General features: G+C 41.9%; 1 protein-coding gene across 4 annotated transcripts in view; it reads left to right on the plus strand.

Annotated features, from left to right (window-relative positions):
* als2b (alsin Rho guanine nucleotide exchange factor ALS2 b) overlaps nt 1-26,105 on the plus strand; it is a 53,009-nt gene that overhangs the window by 17,934 nt on the left and 8,970 nt on the right. For all 4 annotated transcript variants that reach the window (XM_039792923.1, XM_039792924.1, XM_039792925.1 and 1 more), the window contains 12 exons: nt 8,970-9,040; nt 12,286-12,352; nt 12,470-12,678; nt 13,787-13,852; nt 14,687-14,785; nt 15,217-15,381; nt 15,652-15,763; nt 17,694-17,771; nt 19,510-19,646; nt 19,739-19,903; nt 21,043-21,160; nt 22,064-22,221. In XM_039792923.1, coding sequence (XP_039648857.1) covers nt 8,970-9,040; nt 12,286-12,352; nt 12,470-12,678; nt 13,787-13,852; nt 14,687-14,785; nt 15,217-15,381; nt 15,652-15,763; nt 17,694-17,771; nt 19,510-19,646; nt 19,739-19,903; nt 21,043-21,160; nt 22,064-22,221 — 1,445 coding nt within the window. The remainder of the gene's footprint in view (nt 1-8,969; nt 9,041-12,285; nt 12,353-12,469; nt 12,679-13,786; nt 13,853-14,686; nt 14,786-15,216; nt 15,382-15,651; nt 15,764-17,693; nt 17,772-19,509; nt 19,647-19,738; nt 19,904-21,042; nt 21,161-22,063; nt 22,222-26,105) is intronic.

The raw sequence follows: 26,105 nt of genomic DNA on the forward strand, positions 1-26,105 counted from the left end.
CTACAATCTGACAGTCACATACAGTATACAGTAGCCTAAGAACAGAATAGCTTACCTATTATTATTATTATTATTATTATTATTATTATTTGAGGCACTTTCTTGCAGGATTTCACTGAACATATCAGACGACGAGGGTGCATGCCCCTCATCTGGTGCAGAGAGACAAGTCTTTTTTTCTGCGCTCTGATCTCCTCCTGCGCTGGGCGCTGCTCCGTGCGCGCTCCGTCTCCGTCTCCACGCGGGTTCTCCGCATCCATCGCGGCCTGGATCATTTCTCGTGCGCTCTGCTTTATTTCCGCATCCAAGTAATGGTCTTTATAACGCGGATCAAGTACAGTCGCGATGAAGTGCAGAGGATCCGAATAGATCTCAGTTAAACGTGTGCTGACAGACTCTAAGAGCACTTTTCATTGTTTTCACTCCGTGGTCCGTCTCAACCTCTTTGCTGAGGAGACGCTTTGCAGGTGGAAGGATCGGTACTGACACACGTGCAGGTCGCGGTTTCTGTTTGCGTCATCACAACATTTTCGGCCGTATTGTTTCGGTGATGAAAGTATTTCGGCCAAAAACCGAAAATGCCCTTTTGGGCCATTTTCGGCCGAAAAGTTTCGGTGGCCGAATATTCGGTGCATCCCTACTTGCAACAATAAGAAACATATTTGTTGTCCTGGGAGATTGTAGAGATTTCTCAGCATTACGTCTTAGTATTTTTGTTGTCAAGTAATGTCATGAAAGTAATTATTTTATTTAGAATATACTTTTTAATGTTTGTTACAATGTCGTTTTGTATAACATACACCATAAAATGTAGGGCTGTCAAAAATGAACGCGTTAATAACGAGTTAACACAAACTCCTTTTATTGCCACAAATAGTTATTAACGCGCAGACGTTCTGTGATTTTGCTCTGTAGTGTTGGAAATCAGGAAGACACACAACATATGGTACCTAAAAAATAAATAAATAAATAAAAAAGAGCATAACTTTGGAATATATCCACTTAAATCTGCTTACTTATCCTGCTGGAAACTTATATTTGCTTCATTTGAAGTCAAATAATGCATTTTAGCATGGAATTACATTTTTAAACTTGCTCGGAAAACCCTTATGGGCCATATTGTCGGAGCGTAATGACTTGAATGTGTCCAGTGATACCCAGCCCTATCCCGCCCTCCGCCCTCTCTGCCTGCTGCATGGAAGGATGAACCGACTGGAACCAAGGCTAAATGGGTTTCAATGCATTTTTGTTTTATTCTCATCCATACATTTCTGTTCTCCATCTTGCTACATTGCAACTAGGGACTGAACGATTTTTGGGGGGCGGGGGATATTGCGATTTTTTCTGCCAGATATTACGATTCAATTTGCCAGCCAGCCATCCGTCCGTCCATCCATCCAGCTCCAGCTCTAGCAGGGGACTCCAAACTCCCTTTCCCGAGCCACATTAGCCAGCTCTGACTGGGGGATCCCCAGGCGTTCCCAGGCTGGGGGTGGGGGGGGGAATATAGGGCCCTATTTTAACGATATAAGCGCACAGCGTGAAGGACAAGCTCAAAAGGATTCGTACACGCCCTAAACGCACCGTGCGCTAGGCGCATGGTTCAAAAGGGTTGTACTTAGTGTCCTCATTAATCAGAGTTGTGTTTTGGGCGTAATATGCAATCAACCAATCAGAGATCATCTCCCATTCCCTTTAAAAGCCAGGCGCGTTTGGACCTTGGAGCATTGCTGTTATGATGGAGGATTTGCTGAGCAGGAAGGAGAGATTTTCAGGAGAAGAAACTGATCTGCTCGTGCGTGAAGTGAAAGCACCCAAGCAGATCATATCATAATACTACTTCACATTGTAAAATTTGTATTTGTAATCTTCTGCATGTGTGTGTGCTGCTGCGCGTCCCTGTGTGTGTAACAAGCATAGTGTGCACGAGCCTAGGCGCATTTTACTAATTTGCGTTATTGACTTTAGACCAGGTTTTTGTTGGTCAATGGCGCAATCACTTCCCACTGCCTAAAGATAGCAACATGCCCAGAATGCACCTGAACACACCTCCCTGTAAGACCAGCACGCCCATGGGCGCAAAGATGGGCGCAGGTGCATTTGCTATTTAAACGACGCGGGCGCTGGACGGGGAACTGACAACTGCGTCGGTCTTAAACCAGCAAAGACACTTGTGTCGGGCGCTGCGCTGCGTCGGGTGCAAGATAGGGCCCATAGTCTCTCCACCTAGTCCTGGATCTTCCCCGAGGCCTCCTCCCAGCTGGACGTGCCTAGAACATCTTTAAGGGGGGCATCTTTAACAGACGCCCCAAACCACCTCAACTGGCTCCTTTCGGCGCCAAGGAGCAGATGCTCTACTCAGAGTTCCTCAAGGATGACTGAGCTTCTCACCCTGTCTTTAAGGGAGACGCCAGCCACCCTCCTGAGGAAACCCATTTTCGCCGTTTGTACCCTGGATCTCGTTCTTTCGGTCATGATATTCGGTTTGTGATTTAAAAAAAACAAAAAAAAACATGTATAGCTAAAGCTCAATATTTACTGTGTAGCACAGTGTTTCTCAAGCTTTTTTCAATAACGTTCCTCCTTTGAACAGAAAAAAAAGTCTATATAAAGAGGAACAATACAGCGATGTCAGCGATAGATTTACTAAACAGCCTTGTACTTAAAAAAAAATTTAAATGATGGAAAAAGGCGACAAAACTAGAAAAAAGACAGTAGAAAGAAGGAAGGAAGGCAAGAATAGGTCGAAAATAGCAACAAAATCTTTAAAAAAAACAGTAGAAAGGACGGCAACACTAGGGCGACAAAAGTGACAAAAATTTCAAAAAAGCGACAAACTTCGAAAAAAGAGACGAAAAAAGCAGAAAAAATACTTTGAAAAAAGTGACAAAAACCTAGAAAGAAAAAAAGACAGTAGAAAGTCAGTAAGTAAGGAAGAAATGCAAGAATAGGTCACAACAAACGACAAAACCTTCAAAAACGACAGTAGAAGTAACTACAGCCTTGGAACTGAACAACATTTTGCAAAAAATGTCCCGTACCACCTGCAGTCCGCCAGAGTACCCCTAGGGGGACACGTACCCCCATTTGAGAAACTCTGGTGTAGCAGATACATGTCATGGAGCATTAAAACATGAGACACCCTCAAAACTGCTCGATGTTCTTATGCAAGGATGAGAACATAGATATGAACTGCCATCAGCAATAAGTGTTTCTCTTTCAATAAGCGTGGAACATTGAACAGTCAAACAAAGGACATTTCTCACCAAAGCTAAAGTAATAATAATAATAATAAAATGAAATTCCATAACTGAAGTTTGTGATCTGCCTCAGTTCAACAGCAGCATCTCCTACATATTACACCTTGTACCATCACATTCAATAAAGTCATACAAATAAATAATTCACTGAAAATAGCACATTTCTGTAAACAATCTTTCAGCATTTAACGTATGAAATAAACAGTAAATATCCTAATAAAAAAGAGGCATAAAACATGTTCAACCAAATGTTTCAACATCAAACATTCAATTAAATATTTTGCATTCGCTTTAGTCTTTCACGATTTAGCATTCTTTCAAAATGTTTTTTTCAATTTGAAAACGATTCATCGTTCAGCCCTACTTGCAACCAAATCCAAATTGAAATATAAAAACTCCAAATAAACCTGCGAAGGTGTGAAGGGAGTTCCTTCGTGCACCTTCTTAAGAGTAGTTCTCTTTCCCCGTTGAAGCCTTGGGTTTTTACTGTTGGTTCACATGTAACTTGATAATAGGATTTTGAAAGGACAGAGTGAACCGCCGATGGCAGCACATAATTGATCTTTCGACTAGATTTTTGGCAGAATCTTAACCAGTGGATTCGGTATTCGGCCGAAACCGAATACCGAATCCTCCTCCCATCCTCAGTCCATGAACCCAGTAAACGCATGAATGACGTAAACAGTGACTGTCCTTCCTTTGCCGTACCTGAAGTTGCTGCATTTTGGCTGCTGTCTGTAGATTCCTTCGTGCACAACTTGTATTCTTTTCGTACGTTTCATACGCAAATGTCGCAACAGCGGCCATGTTGTGTATTGTTTAGGGTCCTCGCCACCCCGAGACAAATCGGCATTGCAAATTGAACATGTAGCTGGACTTGAATGGCCTTCTTTTGACTGAAAGTACTGCCAAATAACAGCTTTTTTCTGCTCCCAAGTTCCATTTCCACTTTCTCACAGCCTACTGCAGTGAACGCTTCACCTACGTAAACACCTTCCCGTAATTAACGGCGGCGTCATTACGTCGACCAGCGTAGTAGCGTACAAATTCTAAGGTTCGGCAGAAACCCAACCCCGTCAAAAAGCCCAATATTCGGCCGAATACGAAGCCAAATCCTGGATTCGGTGCATCCCTACTTTCGAGGATATTCACTTCAGCGGAATTACACTCTACCCTTTCAAAAAAAGTACCAACAGTTTCTGGTTCACTTCTCCAAAGCAATTTTCCTTCCTTCCTTCCTTCCCTCTCTCCCTGTTTGTCTCCTTTTTCCGCTTTCTATTTGGATTTCTGTCCATCCTTAAAGTTAAATCCAGGCTGTAGTGGCAATCTGACCACAAAAAATGCCTTCTGGTTGCGTCACGGGGGGGCTTTGGAGAAGCGGGGCGTCGACTCGCCCGCTCCTCATTTGCATAAGTTAAATCCGGGCTGTCGTGGCAATCTGACTACAAAAATAAATGCCACTGGAGGGAATTTTAAACCATTTCCAACTGGAGGGAATTTGAAACCATTTCCAACGCTTGCTGGTGCAAATAATGAGGTCCGCCATCGTCTTAAGGTTAATCCTTTATTTTATAAATGCATTTAAAATCGCCAAGAAAAAGACTGTGAAAGATTAAAGACAAGCCAACGGGTTCTAAAAACATCACTCGCACACAGCGGAGGTTGGAAAAACTGTGTGGCTTCCCAGATCCTAATTCCTCCGCCCCCCTCACCTGTGACTCCCGTTCTAACCTCTGATCAACACACACACACACACACACACACACACACACACACACACACACACACACACACACACACAGAGGTGCGCAGGTGACGTAGCGGGCAAAACATACACACAAACCTACCATGGCGCAGTGGATATGACACATGCCTTTGATGTGGGAGACCAGGGTTCGATTCCCACTGCGATACATCAACCAATGTGTCCCTGAGTTCACTTAACCCCCTAGTTGCTCCAGAGGCGTTTTATCTCTGACATAAGTAGCAATTGGAAGTCGCTTTGGATAAAAGCGTCGGCTAAATGTAAAATTTAAAATGTAAATTTAATGTAATGTAATGTACCACACACGCAAAATTGGCTACAACACAGGCAACTTTTGCAAATGAGGAGCATCCCGTCCCTATTTCCCGCTTAAAATGTTTTCAGAAACACGTTTCGGTGAAATCATTTTCGTATTCCAAAATGAGCTGCCATAGAGCTCAACAGTGACCGCCCACTGTTTTTTTAACGGCTCTGATTTCCGGAAGTGTTTTCCCTCCGTTCAGTTGTTTCGTCGACGTTTCAGAAATTGCCGATATAAAAGAGTTTTAAGCCTGGAACCGAGCCAATCAGCTACGAGATGAATCGTGACCATTAAACATTTGATTCGGGCACCGTTCCGGTAAATGTTTCCATGGTAACAGTGAGTTGGACCTAGGGCTGGGCGATAAAACGATAACGATATGTATCGCGATAGACACGTAATCAATATCAATAGAAAATGCGTTCAATAAAACGTTCGATAACTTGTTTTTTATATATATTGTCTTTTTCTTCTTCGGAAGAAACCAGAAGTTGCAAAGCAAGTTTGGTTGCATGAACAAAGGCACTCACTCTCTGGTAACCTAGCAACGTAGGGAGTGACACTCTAACAGCCAATCATGTAACAGTATCATGTTTGGTTTGCGCCACATCGCCTCTCGTGTTGGATTCTACAATAACAGAACCGGCGGCGGGGAGCGATAAGTGGAAAGTGAGTGCCGTGGCGGCGAGGAAATTGTTGATAAAACAGGAAAATTCGTATGGCAGTTTTGGGGATTTTATAAGTCTGACCGTCCTCCCCACCAACACTACCGCAAAACTTGTTTTACCACCTTAGCCGCGCACACACTTTGAGCACAGCCGTATTCGCCAGCAACGTCCAACAACATCTGCAGCTGCTACACCGCACAAGCAGCAGACCGCCATGGAGAGGTACTCTGCATCAGCGCCTTACTAAACGCTACAAAGAAATAACGGAGGCAGACGTGCTGAGCACTGTCCAGAAGCCAGGTTACCAACCTAGCACTAAACCTGCAGAAAATTGTTCTTCTCAGGTTTCTCTATCTTTATATTTAACACTTTGCACCATTTTATTACACCTTATTAAGCAGTTCTTACTTATTCTTTCTTCACTGTGATTTTAGACTTATGTTTACATTTTAATTATTTGAGTGATTTCCATGGTTGTGTTGACATTTCTGCTTTTATAACTGAGGGGATTATAATCAGAGGAAGGTTAAGTTTAAAATAAAAATGTTTAAATTTAATATATTTTTCTCCTGGTCCTTATTTTAAATAGGTCATAAAAAATATCAATAATTATCGATATCGACCGATATGAAACACTTATATCGTGATACAGTTTTCAGCCATATCGCCCAGCCCTAGTTGGACCCGTCAGCTTCTACAGGAACAGGAACTTTTATTACACAACCTCGTAGCTCGTGGTCAGTCTACATCAGATGGTTTAGACATATATATCTGATAATCAAAATCCTTATGGAGAAAATCAATGGGATTTTTACTCCCGGAACCACACTGTTGAGCTCTTTTATGGTAGGTTTTGAAATCCGGGGGGGTAGACAGACGCGGGGCGATCCCATCCATGGAAACAGCACGTATATGGACACGTACTGTAACTGGCAGCAGTAGACTGCGATCGTCCTGGGTGTCTTGTGATGTGAATGTGTGCGACCGTATGACTGATAATCAGCGTGTCGGTGACAAAGAGCATGCATGCTTACTTCCTGTTTTAAAAACATGTGAAAACACATGTTGTCTTGCATGACTGACCCCCGGCATCCCACCGTCTAAGCTTAAACCAAATACATCATTGTAAGTGTCTGCCTGAAAAGTTCAGTGGTAATAATGTTTTTAAGCCTAAAGTAAGGTAGTTATTGAATTTCACTCAACTAGTAATTATGACTAAAGTTTATTCTATGATGTGATTCTCCAATAAAAGAACGTTCGAAATGAACCAAAATTGTCAAAATAAATAACGTGGTTGATTCCGCGCAAACGCTAGTCTCAAGTCAAATAAATGATCAGTTCACTACTTTTGTTGAATTTGGGTGATTTAATTTTATATCATTTGATGAAAACAAGATATTAAAAAGAACGTTGAAAAAAAGTGACACAAATGTCGAGAAAAGTGACAAATGTCCTAAAAAGTGACCAACGCATCGGGGAAAGCGGCAAAAGTGTCAAAAAAGACGACCAAAAAGTTGAAAAAGCTTTTAAATTTTGACCCAGAATAACAAAAAGGTTGCATGGTCGACAGGAAGACAACACAAGGGTTAAATTCAACAAGCAGTGGGTTGTATTGTAGCAGAACACTGAAAGCAGCAGAAACTGAGAACACTTCAACATCTGCAACTTGCCTGTAGCGAAGGCTGCAGATCACCTCCTGTTCACCTCCCGTTCTTGTATTTAAGGTCCGTCCACATGTAATGGGCGTATTCTGGGCTTTAAATTGACACCCGGGCCCCTGGTTAGCTCACCTAGTTGAGCTAGAGGTTTACTCCTCGACGCAGTGGCCCTTTGCTGCATGTCATTCCCCCCCCTCTCTCCCCTTTCAAGTCTAAGCTGTCCTATCCAAATGAATGCCTACAAATGCCCCAAAATGCTCTTTAAATTGACACCCACCAACCTGCCAAATGCGAGTAAAAATTAACTTTGGCCGGTAACTTTGTAAAGTCACGTGCCGGTTTGGCCGGTGATGAATGAAGCGAATAATTTGGCGTCTTTCTGAATCGTCAGTTGGACTCAGTGTTGCCAGATTGGTCTGATTTCCGCCAACAAATTTTGTGTTTGTGTGGCTTGGAAACGTAATCTTTATCTCAGTGTTTCTCAAATGGGGGTACGTGTACCCCAAGGGGTACTTTGGAGGACTGCACGGGGAACGGGAGCACTTTATTTCCAACGTTTTTGTCGCTGTTTTTGAAGTTTGTCACTTTTTTAAATGTTTTTGCCGCTTTCTGTCACTATTTTCGACCTGTTCTTGCCTTCCTTCCTTCCTTTTTTCTACTGCCTTGTTTTTTTCTCCAATTTTTTTGGACAAAAAACTATTCTGTCTCTTTCAAGGTTTTTGTCACTCTTTACAAAGTTTTTGTCGCTGTTTTCTAACTTTTTGATACTATTTACGGTCTATTCTTGCCTTACTTCCTTCTTTCTACCGACTTTTTCCAAGTTTTTTCGTTTTTTTTTTTAAGTTTTTGTTGCCTTTTTTCATTAGAATTTAAAAAACAATCAATTGGGGTACATTATTGAAAAGAAGTTTGAGAACCACTGCTTTATCTGGCAACACTGCTACATTGAAATGGAGAAGAACTGAACTGCACGAAACAAACCAGAGGAAGTGAAATTAAAAGTGAGTTATGAAAAAAACCACTGCATTCGGCTAGTGGAATATCTGATCTGGCTGGTCACATAAAAATCCTAGTAGCCCTGTTGGCTGGCGATCAAAAAAAGTTAATTTAAAGCCCTGGGTGTATTTTTAGCAACTAGGCTTGTGTAGTCTTGCAGTCTCTCAGTGTTCAGATATGTTAATAAGCTTAATAATGCTGTTTTCCTGTTTTTCTCTCCCCTTTCTAAACGCTCACCTTTCCTTTCTTTCCTCTCCCCTCTTCCCTCCTTGGTTGGCTTCCCTTGTTCCGTGCTTGTTTCCCGGCTCCCCCTTCCTCCAGTTCTCCACCCATCACGTCTTCCCCTTGGCCACGCTTTGGGTGGAGCCCATCCCAGAGGAGAACACTAGCCTGTAAGTCTGCTCCATCACAGCATCAACGTGTTTCCAGGTTTTTCTGTGTGAATAATACCGAAAGATAACCTCACAATTTCCAGATCTTAAAGGGTAACTACCATTGTTTTTCTTTTTCTTTTTATCTACCTGGACCCATTTTCCATTGTTTTTGTTTGTAAGTGTCGTGATTGATGGGAGTTTTTTGTATGTCTACTGCAATCACTAGATAGATAGATAGATAGATAGATAGATAGATAGATAGATAGATAGATAGATAGATAGATAGATAGATAGATAGATACTTTATTGATCCCCAAAGGGAAATTCAAGGTCCCAGTAGCTTAAAGACATCACACACATACATCATAACAGGATGTTCAAATAACAAACAAATCCACATGAATAATATGGACAATAAAAGATACTAAATAGACTTAATAAAAAATCCACATGAATGTACTAAGGGATGTATAACAGATATATACAGTATATACTAGGGGTGTGACGAGACACTTACTCCACGAGACGAGACACATCACGAGATTGGGTTCACGAGAACGAGACGAGACGAGATTTAAAAAACAAAATTTAAAGAAATCCTCAATGATGAAATATATGAATGGAAAATAGTTTTTTTATTCAACTGAAAAATCACAAAATGCAAAACAATTTAGGTGCATTTTGAAATCAACTATTAATGATGAATGTTATTTAACTTTTTTTTTACTATTTTAATGAATTATATGCAGTAAAGGACGTGCAAACACTGCAAAATGTTTTTTTCCACCACAGAAAATGGCCTCATATCAGCTGCAATGAAAACGCCTATGTCCCTCGTTATTGCCGTGGCTCTTGCACTTACCGGTGGCAGAGAAGCAAAGGTTTTTAGAGTTGTTTGCCCTTTTAATGTTTTCGTTGCGGGTGCAGTAGTTAGGGTGACCACCTGCTAATAAGCCCAAGGGGGGACAAGGGGTATGTTTCTGAGGGACAATGTGGGACACTGCTTGGCGCGGCGGTGCCCCAACCCCACGGGCAGTAAAATGTGTACGGTAGGGTTGCATAATAACTGGCCTGGCAACCCAAAGGCCAAGGTTTTGCTTCCAGATTTGTTTGGTGACTTATGATGTGGGGGTCTGTGGGTCCTCCCCCAGAATTTTTTTTAGCATTAAACACTTTATTTTCTGCATTTTGGTGAATTTTTATGCACCTATTTCTACCTTTATCTTTATGTAAAGGAAAACATTAGGCTACAATCCAAATATAACAACATAATGGAAAATATTGCAGTAAGGCTGTCAGGAATTCTGTATTGCTTTCATCTATTTATTCTCCTTTAGATTGACTTTTCTAATTATATCTGAGTCAGCACACATGTAGCTTAGGCATCATTTATTCTTCCATTTTTTGCATCTTTTGTTGGGGAAGTAACCTCCGTAAATGTGCATATGACAATTATTCACCTCAGTGATACATTATTCATTTAATTTATTAATAAACCTCTTGATTGTAATATTTCAGATGATTGAGCAAGATTTCTGCTCATGTCCAAAACTTTGTGCACATTCAAAATATAACTCATCCCATCTGTGCTCTCTGAGATTTGAAGGAGTCGTGATATTTTGTGAAAAAAATAAAGTTATAATATAGGCTATTACGAGAATAAAGTCACTATATTTTAGAAAATAATCTATAGGCTACCTGCACCGTAGTCTGCTGTGCATTACGTGATTGCTCTGCTGATACGGTAGATCTCAGACCTCCTGACAGACACAGAGCCCCGTCTGAAACACAGAGCCCCGTTTGAGACGTTTAGGGAAGTGGCTGTAGCCTACGCTGCTAAACATCGGAGGTGGAAACCCGAAACTTCTGGCAGAAATACACGGAGCTCAAACGCGACACATCTGCCGCAGCATGTCCACAGCAGAGCGCATCCATAAACCTGAAGCTGCGCAGCTTTTTACAGCGAGAATGGACATTAAGCGACGTCCGGTTTCATATTTGTCAGTCAACCTTTCAAAATACATTTGGGGTTACACTCAAAACATTCGGGCTGAACCCCGGCAAAATGTTTGATGCTGAAGGAGACGGACCTGAGCTCCAGCAGGGTGTGTTGTGGACCTGAGGAGGGGGAGCTGCGCGCCCGCGCGCGCTCCGGCCCAATTTAACCTCTGCCCTCAACACCTTTCAGCCACAAATATTCATTTTCCGAGTCTTTCTTGTACCCACACCTTCTCTTTTAATTGATGGCGGTGCCTCAGAGTCAGACTCAGTCTCTTTCTCAATTTTTCGAATTGGAAAGCGGCGCATCTAAAAGTTCCTTCCCAGTGTGTCTGGGTATGCACGCGGCGTGCGGCGGCCGCGTCGTCATGACAACAACAAAAAGTTGACAACAACCTAGTAAGCAGTTCAACTGAGGGGTGGGTGTGGCAACAGTAGCGTGCTGAACTGTCAAGTAATGTTCGTTTGGCTGCCTTGGGCTCGAGGATATAGAGCGACCAACTTTTTTTGAGCAAGCATTGATTATCGGACACGGTCTCAATTTTTCGGGACGCATGAATTGGGCTTCAAACGCGCGCGCGCGCGACGCTGCCACGCTGCACGGGTGGTCACCCTAGCAGTAGTTAGTAGAGAGCTGTGGTGGTGCTGTAAGTGTTTTTGCATAGTGTTCGTGTTAGCCGCGGTACGGCATTTTTTCTTACAATGTTTACATATTGTGTTCGTCTTGTCTGTCACTCTTTCGCCGTGTTATTATTTCCGCAGGAAAACCAAAATGTTGCCACACAAATGATTTAAAAGTGGCAGGGGGATCTTCAATAGTAATTTCACGCTCCATCACGCTGACATCACATCGCCTCACGAGACAACTTTTCACCTCGACGAGAAATCTCGTCACGTTTTAATCTCGCGAGATCTCGTAAAACGAGATCTCGTCACACCCTTAGTATATACTATATATACGCATCGTGATGCATTGAGATATTGAATCGCTGACATGATAATCGTAATCAAATCGGGAGATCAGTGAAGATTCACACCTCTAATACATACATACATACATACATACATACATACATAGGAAAAGTAACTACATTTACATACTGTGAATCGCTTTTTTAATTCGAGAATCGTTTTTGAATCGTAATCGAAACGTGACATTTTCTGAATCGTACACCGTGTGTGTGTGTGTGTGTGTGTGTGTGTGTGTGTGTGTGTGTGTGTGTGTGTGTGTGTGTGTGTGTGTGTGTGTGTGTGTGTGCGCGCAGATATGGGTTAAAGGTGATCACACCAGAGGAGACGTTCAACCTGCTGGCCTCTTCTGCCATGGAGAAGGTAGATCTTTTTAACAATACTGATTGACAAAACGCTCACCTTTTTCAGAAAAACTGAGTTTTGACTTGTCGCCGTGTCGTATCCTTCTTTAAAAGTGTGCTTGTATTGTGTTCCCAGGCCAAGTGGCTTCGCTCCATAAACCAGGCGGTGGAGCAGGCCCTGAGCGGGACGGGGCAGGACACTGCGTCAGTCAGCTCCAGCTCCGGGTCGGGGCAAAAGCTGGAACCCCCCATCTCCAGGACGGCCTCCTACACTTTTTATAAGGACGGGCGGCTGAAAGACGCAACGTACGAAGGACGCTGGCTCGCCGGCAAGCCCAACGGCAGGTTGGACACACGTATTGTCTATCGTAATGTCAAAGTAGGAGAGAAAAATGTCAAACTAATCAACAAAAATGTAAAAATAAGCTAAGAAACGTCAAAATAATCGACAAAAACGTCAAAATAAGAGAAAAATATTTCAAAATAAGAGACAAAAATGTCAAAATAGGAGCGAAATACATCAAAATAATCAACAAAAATGTCAAACTAATCAACAAAAATGTCAAAATAGTCAACAAAAACGTCAAAATAAGAGGAAAAAAACATCAAAATAAGAGAGAAAAATGTCAAAATAAGAGAAAAATTGTCAAAATAGGACATTCTGTTAATCAGTTATTTTCTTCAAATGCTCTAAAATTGAATAAAATACCCAAATTCAATGAAAGTAGTGAACTGATCATTTATTTTACTTGTGAAGAGTGTCATATGGAACCATCCATGTTTTTGTTTTTTGACAGTTAGGTTGAAAGATTTTGGGAGGGTTAATAGAATACAATAGGAGGGTTAATAGAATACTTGAAATATCGATATGTATATATATTAGGACATGGGCCGATATATATCAGTGGATTGCAACTGCAGCTTTAAAAATGTATTATTCAAGATACTTGATTGTAATTGAATGAACACGAACAGAATAACGTCGGTGGCAATCAGTGCAGCAGCAGTAAATACTTAAATAAATAAATAAAAACAAGATTAAAAAAAATGTAATGATAAAAAAAACACAATGAAGGGATTGAACACACAGCACTCATGTGAGCCTTTGCAGAGTAAAAAAAAAAAAGTTTATTACACAACCAACTTTTTTTTTCTTCATTTAACACAATGTGTTTTTATTTTGAAACACACTGACTGCACAGTCACGGAAGATTTTTGTGTTTCAAACCACGGAATATCTTGAAGCTGGTAACCCGCCCAAGCTTAATGTGTGTGTGTGTGTATATGAGATATATATATATATACATATATACATACATACATACATACATATACACACACACACACACACACACACACACACACACACACACACACACACACACACACACACACACACACACACACACACACACACAGTATGTAGTAATGATCAAGATTGATTGTTTTTCAGGGGAGTGTTAAAATGGCCTGATGGGAGAATATACACGGGGACCTTCAAGAACGGACTGGAAGATGGGTGAGTGCATGTATTCAGTGTACATGAGCCTTATTTGCAGTGGTGGAAGAAGTATTCAGATCCTTTTAGTTAAGTCAAAGTACTAATACAATACTGTTGAGTAAAAGTCTGTTAGTATCATCAGGAAAATGAAGTTAAAGTATTAAAAGTAAAGAGCTCTCCTCCCATTGTAGAAAGAGTAAAGGAACCAACCAGTTGTGTGTTTAATGGTCTAATCATCTCAGCTGGACTTGTAGTCCGTTATATTGTTGGCTAGTTTACTTTAGAATCAAACATCAGATTTTATAAACTACATGTGTTTTGTGCGCAGTAATCTTACTGTGTAAAGTAACTAGTAACTAAAGCTGTAACAGATGAATGTAGTGGAGTAACTAAAGTAACTATTAACTAAAGCTGTAACAGATGAATGTAGTGGAGTAACTAAAGTAACTATTAACTAAAGCTGTAACAGATGAATGTAGTGGAGTAAAAAGTCAAATTTTTCTCCCTGAAATGTAGCGGAGGAGAAGTAGAAAGTGGCATGAAAAGAAAAAGACTCAAGTAAAGTACAAGTAGCTCAACATTTGGACCTCAGCACAGTAGTGGAGTACATGTACTTAGTTACATTCCACCACTGCTTTTCTTTCACAAAAGTGGATCACTTTTATTCTTGTATTTCATATCTGTCTCGTTCTATTATATTTAACGGCTCTTTGATGTTTTATGTCAAGCCCTTTGAATGACCTTGTTGCTGAATTGTGCTATACGAAATAAAAGCTGCCTTGCCTTTTCATGAGTCAGTTGTCCCTTGAGCTTCTGTTTTCTTAATGGTTCTTCTTTTATGTATTTTTGTAGTTTCGGTGAATTTGTGGCTCCCAATAAGACACTCAACAAGGCCGATCACTATCAAGGTCACTGGAAAGATGGCAAGATGCACGGCGTCGGGACGTACAGGCAAGGGCGTTACTTTGGGTTCAACATTGGGACTTCAGCGCTGTTTCTGGTTAAACAGAAAGGTCTTAAAGAGGTTTTAAAGGTCTATCTCTGTAGGGATCCTTTCATTAATGCTGACATACACTACAATAATCCGAGCCTTTTAGAGGACCAAATTGACGATGCACATTTGCCCCATAGGGTTACATTGCAGCCCGGTCTGCGGCTGCCAGTTACAGCATTCTCGCTTAATACTGGACCAATGTCAGAGATTGTTGTTCCCATCAGTCACTTACACACAAAAATATAGGAAAATAGGGTCCAGGTTGAAAAAAAAAAAACAACTAAATTACCCCTAAATAGCATTTGGCAAGCCCTACTTGCTGTACACATTTCTGGTGGCTCTTACTTGTCTGTTAGAAGAGAATAAACATCCTCCTGTCTGTCTGCAGGTACGCCAGCGGTGAGGTGTACGACGGATTCTTCCAGGACAGCATGCGACACGGCCACGGCGTGCTGCGCAGTGGCAAGCTCAACACCTCCTCCCCCAGCGTCTTCATTGGCCAGTGGCTGCAGGACAAGAAGACCGGCTACGGCGTCTTCGATGACATCACAAAGTACGCTCATTGAACCCTCTGAGGTCCATTTTCTCGAATTTGACCATATCTTCTTTGAATCACCTTTTGAAGGGTATTTGCTAATAACCTGATCAACGATGTTGTCACTTTCTTGAGCGTTTTTTTTTTTTTTTCTTTCAAATGTTTTTTCAATTTCTTTCTACGTTTTTTAAGTCATTTTTGTCGATTTTTATCTCGGTGTGAATTCAAACTCACTAACAATGTATTGATGAATAGAAAATGTATTTGTTGGTCTGTTTTTCTGTCCAGAGGGGAGAAGTACATGGGCATGTGGCAGGATCACCTGCGGCAGGGCACCGGGGTGGTCGTCACTCAGTTTGGCCTGTACTACGAAGGAGCCTTCAAAGATAACAAGATGATGGTGAGCACTTTCTCTCTCTTTTTGATTTATGTCCCATGTTGTGTGCACGTGGTGAGAAGTTTAAAGGTGCAATATGTAATATTGTGTGTAATACTGGCAGCTAGCGGTTAAAATAGTTACTGCACTACCAATTCAAAATACTGGAGAGTCGTTTCCCCCGCCCCCTCCTGCCCAGACTCGAAGTTCACGGGGGTTGCCAGGCTGAGACCGCAGCATTCACAACAACGTCGCTAGACACTTTTCTCACATAGCCAGACATTACTCCACAGCACAGCGGAGTAGCTAACGGTAGATGCTGGCTATATTGACAGTCATAAAAGCCCGTGCTCACACGGAGCTCTGTAACCAACTGACAGACACACTTTTTCGGCTTAAAATTACAGTATGAACCGCTAAAAACACAACAACCTCACTGTCCTCTCCACACGCCAGTCAGGCACACTTCCTCGGCTTAGAATTACAATACGAAACGCTAAATATACCACTACCTTACCGACGGAACACATTTCTGCTTAGAATTATGGCAAAAATCGCTAAACACACTGCAAACTCACAGTCCTCTCTTTCCGATTTACAGCCCCCCTCTCGTGGCTTAAAATAACTCACCGTTGTCGGCTCCAGCCGCTGACGAGGCTACACGCTGTAAACAGCCGTGGGCTGCTTGCCTGGTCCTCCGGTAACGTTAACAGGTAGCAGGGTTAGCATGGCGGTGTTAGCCAGGACCAGTCGGGATCACTTAACTGGCTGTGTCTCAATTGTTTTTGCGAGTAACCAACTCGGGTACTCTAGCTATATAATTCAATGTGAGAACACAAATGTTGAAATGACAAAAAATGCCCGTCCCTAGTGGCTGTAATAAATTAGCCTGAAGCTAATGCTTACCGGTTCAGGAGAAAATAAGCCAACTCTGCGTCCTTTTGGGCTCTAAGCTGTCTCCATCTTTCAAATACATCTCCATTATTTACCAGGGGGTTGTTATGTCTCTGGTCACGCAACTGTTAGAAACATGCTGTTTTCTTTTTTTAGGTCGGGTAGAATCTATCTCCATTGATCCTGTTTGTTTGTTTGCTGCTTTCATGGCTGTACTACCGTTACAGCTGTAGCGCGCTGGGTTTACGTTTTTACAGGTATATCTGGCAACCCGGCCTGGCTGTCAAACTGGGCCGTTGATAACAACACACAGATCAAAACATAAACATAAATTCCGTCACGGAATGTAAATTTCAAAAAGAAAAAATACTGAAATTAGCATTGTTGTCAGAAAAGATAGTATTTCAGTTTAACATGTTTCCTTAATATCTGATGAGGCATTGGTGTCATTTTTGGATTTATTACAGTACAAATATTACATATTGGACCTTTAAGAAGCCAATACCAAGGCAGGGTTTTGTTTCTTAAATATTCTTACTAAAAAAGTTCTTGCACTCCGCAAAAGGCTTACAGACCGCTGCGTCAGAAAATTCAATGTTTTATATGCTCAAAATTTCAATTTAGCTCAAAAGTGGAGATCTCCACCCCCCCACCAATGTTGAACCCAAAGTTACGCCCCAAATTGTCATTTTGTTTTACTTTTTTGTCACCTTTTTTTCTGACATTTTTGTCACAATTTTTGACATTTGTCACTTTTATCAATTGTTTTTTTCTTCAAGTGCTATAAAATTGACTAAAATACCCAAATTCGATGAAAGTAGTTAACTGATTATTTATTTAACTTGTTAAGAGCAAGTACTTGTTGTAGTGAACCATCCACGTACATTTTTTTTGACAATTTGTTTGAAAGAAAACCCAAATTTCTGATACAGAAACTTTTTGAAAATGGGTCAGATTTGACCCGAGGACAACAGGAGGGTTAAGGTAAACGAGTCGGAGAGGGAATGAGAGGAATTCGGATTAAAGCCGGGACTGAAGGGAGGTATTTTCTGTCTTTCAGGGCACTGGGATCCTCCTGTCGGAGGACGACACCACGTACGAGGGCGAATTCTCGGACGACTGGACTCTCAATGGAAAGGTGACTGCAATGAACAATGTCGATATATACCTTTAACTACAAGAATGCATTTTATTTATCCAGCGCTTTTTCCAACACTCGAAGACCGAGACAGAGTTTTCCAAAGGGAATACACATACTATGAAAATTCACACACTAAAATACACACATTAATCAAACATTAAAAGCAACTATAAGAATGCCTTAAGAGAAAAAAAAAAGGTCCAAGACACTCTTCTAGAAAATGTTTTTTAAAAAGGTGACTGAAGGGGAATACACTGAGTTTATGTTTACATGCACACCAATATGACTGAATATGACAATACTCCGAATTTGATACAGGTCATGTAAACAGCATATTCTGGTTGGATATTCACAATAAGGCCTTTTTCTGAATATAGCATTTTCCGATTAAGACGTGGAATATTCCAATATTATTCAGGTTTTAGAGGCATTCTTTGGACAGGTATACATTTGCAACATGCGTCTCAATCGGGGTTTTTAACCACAGTTTACGGCCAGTTTGCGGCATATCGCCTGTTTACGGCGTACGGTCAGCTCTGTGCGTTGCTGTACACAAACCATCCAACCGACAGTTTGCAGGGCTGCAGACCTGATAAGAAGGAGAAACACAGGTACTTTTTAAACATTATCAAAGACCTGGATATCAACAGGTTTTTGGGTATGAGCCGACCTTTTCAAGAAGCTGGTTGAAGGAGGGAACCAATACAATGGAGGAAGTGACAGATCCTCGAGTCATCACGCTGGATAGCGTGTTCAAATGGAGAAACCCACGTGACAGACGTTACTCTTGAGGCTACATTTCCATTGCTACGTTTTGGTTTAAAAATGAATATCTTTTGCTACTTTTCCCCTTCTCATTCCCCCTGCTCTGGCATTTCCCCCTCTCATTCCCCCTGCTCTGGCGTTTTCCCCCTCGCATTCCCCCTGCTCTGGCGTTTCCCCCTCTCATTCCCCCTGCTCTGGCGTTTTCCCCTCTCATTCCCCCTGCTCTGGCGTTTTCCCGCTCTCATTCCCCCTGCTCTGGCGTTTTCCGCTCTCATTCCCCCTGCTCTGGCGTTTCCGAGCCCCTAAACCGGAGACATTTGGAAACCCTCCTGACCGGTTGGGCATCGTTTAGATTTGAACGATTCTGATTCCAATCCCGATTCTTCCTTTCGATTCCGGTTCGTATCGATTATCGATTCCGATTCTTTGAGGGGTGGAGTTGAAACGTGTCACATGCTTATTTCACAAATAAGAAGAACATTTTATTTTGATTCAAAGGTGGGTTGCAGTTTGACGGGGCTTTTTCAATCTAAAATAAAGCCACACTAGAGCACAGCTTACTGTGCACCACAACAAGCGTCTGGTTGCTACGGAAACCAAAACTTGCGCATGTTAAATTTGGAACCCATGATCAAATTTGAAACCAAATCCTCCAAATGATTCCAATAAAGAAACGATTCCGATGGAATCATAATTTTTGAAACGATTCCGAGTAGGAATCGGTTCTCGATGCCCATCCCTCCTGACCGTCCTGACTTTTGGTTTGGAATCTGTGCGGTTGTGTTACCGTCTCAACGTCCGCAAACGGAGGCCTTTGGCAACACCGACATTGGCGCCAACATTCGGTCGAGACTTGTTGATCCAGACGATAGTAAACTAAACTGTAACTAATGCAAATGTAGAGTAGACATGCTCAGAAGAAACTAAACACGTCGGTGTAGTGTAATGGGCTGATTGGCTCTCCCCTCAGGGCGTGCTTACCATGGCCAACGGTGACTACCTGGAGGGCTCCTTCAACGGCGAATGGGGCTCTGGCCTCAAAGTGGCGGGGTCCTACTTCAAACCACACCTTTTTTTGGACACCGACAAAGACAAGACCCACACTGTGTAAGCTCACATAATGTGATGTGGCAAATGTTTGATCATAAGGAATGTACAGGATTTGTCACACACTGTATACTCTGCATGCGATGTGGCAGGAAGCTGGGGCGTCTGTGCGTGCGCGCGGAGGATAAGTGGAAGGCGGTGTTCGAGGAGTGTTGGAGGCAGCTGGGCTGCGAGGAGCCGGGCCGAGGAGAGACCGGGACGGCCTGGGAGAACATCGCCGTGTCCCTCACCACCAGCCGACGGCACATCCAGGACAGGTACACACACACACACACACACACACCGGGGGTGAGGGAAGTGTTTTAGATCCGGTCTGCCTGTCGCAAATCACCTGTTCTAGAAACATTAAAAAGTTACATATAGTTTTTTTAAGGGTCCTATCTCGCATCCGGCACAGCGCAGCGCAACGCAAAGCCCGACGCCAGTGTCTTTGCTAGTCTAAGACCGACGCAGTTGTCAGTTTCCCGTCCAGCGCCCGCGTCGTTTAAATAGCAAATGCACCTTACGCCCATCTGTGCGCCCATGGGTGTGCTGGTCTTACAGGGAGGTGTGTTCAGGTGCATTCTGGGCGTGCTGGTCTTTCAGGGAGTTGTGTTCAGGTGCATTCTGGGCGTGCTGGTCTTACAGGGAGGTGTGTTCAGGTGCATTCTGGGTGTATTTCTATCTTGAGGCAGCGGGAAGTGATCGCGCCATTAACCAACAAAAACCTGGTCTAAAGTCAATAACGCAGCATTTCATTGTTATTTTAACAGAGCATTAGTAAAATGCTCCTAGGCTCACACTATGCTTGTTACACACACAGGGACACACAGCAGCTCACACACACGCAAAAGATTACAAATAAAAATATTCCGGTGCAAATCCTCCATCATAACAGCAATGCGCCAAGGTCCAAACGCGCCTGGCTTTTAAAGGGAATGGGAGATGATCTCTGATTGGTTGATTGCATGTTACGCCCAAAACACACCTATGATTAATGAAGACACTAAGTACAACCATTTAGGACCAGGCGCCCGGCGCACGGACCCTTTTTTCTGCCGTCAAACTAGCAAAAGTGAGTTCGTACTCGCCCTAAACGCACCTGCGCCACGCCTCATGCTGTGCGCTTAGATCGTTAAAATAAGACCCTCAGTCTGTTTATTCTTTTATGTGAAACTTGTTGTGCTGCTGTCTTGGCCAGGACTCCCTTGTAAAAGACATTCTAAATCTAAATGGGAATATTCCTGGGAAAATAAAAGTTAAATAAATAAATAAGAAATGTTCATTTTGTAATATGTGTGTGTGTGTGTGTGTGTGTGTGTGTGTGTGTGTGTGTGTGTGTGTGTGTGTGTGTGTGTGTGTGTGTGTGTGTGTGTGTGTGTGTGTGTGTGTGTGTGTGTGTGTGTGTGTGTCCCAGTCCGGAGACGTTGTCTCAAAGCCACAGCAGAACCCTGGAGAGCCTGGAGGTCATCCCGCAGCACGTCGGCCTGATCACCATGGAGAGATATCACACCATCCGCCTCTACCTCATCAAGGTAAAGCGGGATCCTTGTCCTTCTGCGGAGGCTCCGCGCAGAGCTTTCGCCTTAAAAGTTTATACTTGCCGGCGATTAGCTTCGGAGCGAGGAGCGACTCTAGAGTCATAGTGAGAGAAACAAAGTGTCCCCCTTGTTTTTCTGACCACGATGCGAAATCTGGAGCAGGAAAAGTTAACCCTCTCCTTGATTTCATGTTGTTTATGGAGAAGGAGAACCAGGAAATGAGTCAGGGGAAATGTAGTCTTTATCCACGACGTTCTACTTCCAGGATTTATCCAGTGCCGGTGGAAATTCCGCCGGATGTCCCTCTTTTCGGCCGGATGTCCGTCACCTTCCGCTTTCTTTGTGGTGTAATTTAAAACTCACTTATCTGCATTTCTTTAAACCAATCGCAGTCGTCTTCGGCGACGAAGTCACGGTGCCTCTGCTAAATAGTCTCAGGAAGGAACTTGTTTTGGTGGAACATGTGTACGTTCAAAAGTAGTTTTAGTCGTGCAACAGAAAACTCTGATTGGACAGATAGTCTAGCTAGCTGTCTGGATTTACCCTGCAGAGATCTGAGGAGCAGGTAACCATAGTCCTCACAAATCCACCGGAGGTTAGAACACCAACACAGAGAAAGAGGAAGGGGACGCACATCCGACCGAAAATGAGGGTCATCTGGCGGAATTCCTAGAAATGATGTTTGCTCCTATCAGCGCACCACTCAAAAGACACTGAACTGATATCATAACAATCCAAACGGCTTCTCAAAAACCCCGTCATAACATCTGTATACATGTTGTTTTTTCTTCACATCAAATCGAGTAACTGTCGAACAAACCGACTGACAAAACCAGCGGTGAACAACGGAATTATATGTGGCTGCTAAAAAAATAATCTTTCTCCACTTCCCTCCAGGCGTGTGACACCCCCCTCCACCCACTGGGCCGGCTTTTGGAGACCCTGGTGGCGGTCTACAGGATGACGTACGTTGGAGTCGGAGCCAACCGCCGGCTGCTGCCTCAGGCTGTCAACGAGATCAAGTCGTACCTCAACCGCATCTTCCAGATCGTCAGGTAGTTCAGTACAGCTACCTACCGTCCGTAGCTTCATTCAGGGTACCTGCGGGGGCTCAAAAGAATTAAAAATAGTCTTCAATTAAGTATTCAAAAACCTATGTTTTTGTGTGTAAGTGACTGATGGGAACAACAATCTTTGACATTGGTCCAGTATTAAGGGAGATCTCTGCAGTCGGCAGCGACAAAACAAGCTACAATGTAAGTTAATAGGGCAATTGTCCAGCTTGTATTTACCTTCACAAAAGTGCTCGTTTTGCCACTGACAGGCTCAGATTAATATTCTAAGTGTCTGGCAACATTATGAAAAGGATTTCTAAGGAGGTCGACCTTTCTGTTAAAGAGTACGATCCTTTTTTTAAATGTCTGCGAAATTGTTTTGGGTCGTCTTTCCACTTTTCCAACAATCACAACTCTAGTTTTGGTTGAAATAAACACATAGTTTACAGGTTTACATGTGAAAATATGTTGGCTCCATACACGCTAAAAGTATTGTTTATCTAAATGGAGTCTGGTGGGTTTAGCGCTAGCGACCTCAGATCTGTTTCTGGTTAAACAGAGAGGACTCAAAGAGGTTTTAAAGGTCTATCTCTGTAGGGATCCTTTCCATAATGTTGTCAGACACTTAGAATAATAATCTGAGCCTGTCAGCGGCAAATAAAGCCCTTTTAGTGGAGGAAATTGACAATGTACATTTGCCCCATAGGTCTGTAGGGTTACATTGCAGCCTGGTCTGTGGCTGCCGGTTACAGCGTTCACGCTTAATACTGGACCAATGTCAAAGATTGTTGTTCCAGTCAGATGCACAAAAAACAGAAAATAAACTGAAAGTACCCTTTAAACCCTTACGAAAGGAAAATATATTTACCAATATATTACTTGAAATATATTGTAATATATTACAATATATTATTTTCCATTACATTTTACAATATATTATATATTGAAAAAACATGGAATAATATATTGATGATACATATATTATACAATATATTATATATTGCAATATATTGCAAAATATACAAATTATTGCCACTTTCATATATTCCAAAATATATATTTATATTTATAAATATCCACCATAATGTATTCCCATTTATATGGGAAAACGTATTGGTAATATATGTAAAGATATAGTTTCACATCTTTGTTTAATATATGGTAGAATATATGTTAAATATATGGAAGAATAAATTTTAAATATATGTAAAATTATATGGAAACATATGTACAGATATGTGTTTAATATATGGTAGAATATATTTTAAATATATGTAAACCTATATGGAAAAATAAATGTACAGATATGTTTAATATATGGTAGAATATATTCTAAATATATGGAAACTTATATGGAAACATATATGTACAGATATGTGTTTAATATATGGTAGACTATATTTTAAATATATGTAAACTTATATGGAAACATATATGTACAGATATGTGTTCAATATATGGTAGAATATATACCCAATATATGTAAACTTATATGGAAACATATATGTACAGATATGTGTTTAATATATGGTAGACTATATTTTAAATATATGTAAACTTATATGGAAACATATATGTACAGATATGTGTTCAATATATGGTACAATATATACTAAATATATGTAAACTTATATGGAAACATATATGTACAGATATGTGTTTAATATATGGTAGAATATATTTTAAATATATGTAAACCTATATGGAAACATATGTACAAATATGTGTTTAATATATGGTAGAATATATTTTTAATATATGGCATACATCATTTTTGCCCGGTGTCTTAACGTCTGTTTCAGAGCACCAGAGAGCAGGGCAGACATATCAGCAGCTCCGAAAGTAGGCGCCGAAATCTGCGTTGCTATTCGGTCCGGTAGATACAGGTTGTGAAGGCACCTGTGTCGTATTAGCACCGGATTTCAGTACCCGACCCTATTCAAGAAGAAGATTTTTATAATGTAAAACGTGGAGGCAGGGAATAAAGGACCCAATCCAGGAAGGTAGGCAGGAGAAGGTTTGAGGAAGGGGATTTATTAACAAAAACACAGCAGCACTAAGGCTGGTAAAAACCCAGGGAAAAATACAAAAAAGGCACAAGGCTGAAACAAACTGACAGGATAGAAACTAACTCAATAGACAGGACCAGGACACAAACTAGCAGGGCGAGGAACACAAACTCACGCAGGAAAGACAACGGACACAAAACAATCTGACAAGACACAAAGGGAAACAAAGAGGCTAAATAAACTAGGTAACGAGCAAACACAGGACAGGTGACACCAGGGCAGGGGAACAGGTGGAGCACATTAGACAATCACACAGGCGGGAAAACACCGGAAGCAGAACTACCCATGACAAGAAAGAAAACTGACTATCACAATAAAACAGGAAACAGAACATAATACAAAACAAGAAGGAAAATCACTCAATGACAAGGAGACAAAACCCACAGTACAAAAACAATACATAGGGACATACATTAAAGGGGTGATAGAATGATTTATTTCACACTGTTCCTTATGGTCTCCTAATGGGGTATGTAACATTGGTTGGACTGAAAATGGCCTGGTGGATATTTTATTGGCCCTTATGCATCCATGTGTTTTGGCCCTATTTTCAAGAGCTTTTCTTCCAAATATTGTATGCTCATGAGCTGCGCACTGATTGGTTGAGCGAATCCCCATACACACACATTACAGACGCACGCTGATTAGTTGAGCGAATCCCCATACACAAACATTTGAGACGCGACAGAATCAACTATATAAAGCTCAAATATGGGCCCGTTTACGAAAATTGATGGCTAATTGCAAATTTGGAAAGACGTGTCGGACTTTAGGAGCTCCACACAGTCTGACGAGAAAGCGGCAGCCTGCTGGGCTCCATACCCAGGGCAAAGTCACCCTTTGTGGATTACTGCACTACCGGGGCTCCGCGGCCGGCTGCCGGCATAACTATAATATATTTAGGGCCCTAGCGCCGACAGCGGCGAAGGCCCTATTGAAACTGAAGGAATTATTATTTTTTTCTGCAAATGAATTGGCTTTTTGAGGGGCTTAACATATTCAAAAACTCACCAAAATTGGCAGTCGCATCAAGTCTGGTGAAAATGTATGTATTTTAAGGGTTTCGGGAATACGTGTGCAAAAATGGCTCGCTAGCGCCCCCTACAAAGTTAAAGAAATTGAGCCCCTGTAGTGCGTTTGGCGTAGACTCACGAAACTTGGTAGAAATATGTCACATGTCAAGATGTACAAAAAACGTCATTGGAGCCATACCCTAAACCCAACAGGAAGTCCGCCATTTTTTGCCAAGTTCGAAATTAGTGCGATTTTGGCCACTTTAACGAACTCCTCCTAGAGATTTCATCCGATCAACTTCTAACTTGTATGTCTGTATCATCTCGACACCTTAACGATGAAAAGTTGTTAAAAGAAAAACTTCGTCATAGGGCGTGGCCGTGGCGGGGCGGCCATTTTGAGTGTTTAGCGATGAACAAAGAAGTTGTTGTAACTTGAGTGTACGTTGTCGTATCTGCCCGAAATTTCTCACAATTGACAAGGGTCCAGGCCTGAGGACACCTACAGGCCAAAATTGACTTTTAGTCATAGCGCCCCCCCCCCGCTGGCAACAGGAAATGCGCCTTATATGACAAATATCATCTGATTTACATCATCTGATTTACATTTACTTATAATGTGTGGTCAACATGTGATACTGAGCCGCCCCCTATGCTTTAACCATGCCCACTTAATCAGGCCACGCCCCCTTTCATAACATTTGAACCGTTTAAGTCTTGTGTGAGGTGTCATTGAATTCAGCAGAGACTTCCTTCTTCATTGGTGATTGTTTGGCCCGCCCCTTTGTGCTTAGCCAATAAA

The sequence above is a fragment of the Perca fluviatilis genome, chromosome 24 (genome assembly GCF_010015445.1).
Source record: "Perca fluviatilis chromosome 24, GENO_Pfluv_1.0, whole genome shotgun sequence".
Classification (NCBI taxonomy): Eukaryota; Metazoa; Chordata; class Actinopteri; order Perciformes; family Percidae; genus Perca; species Perca fluviatilis.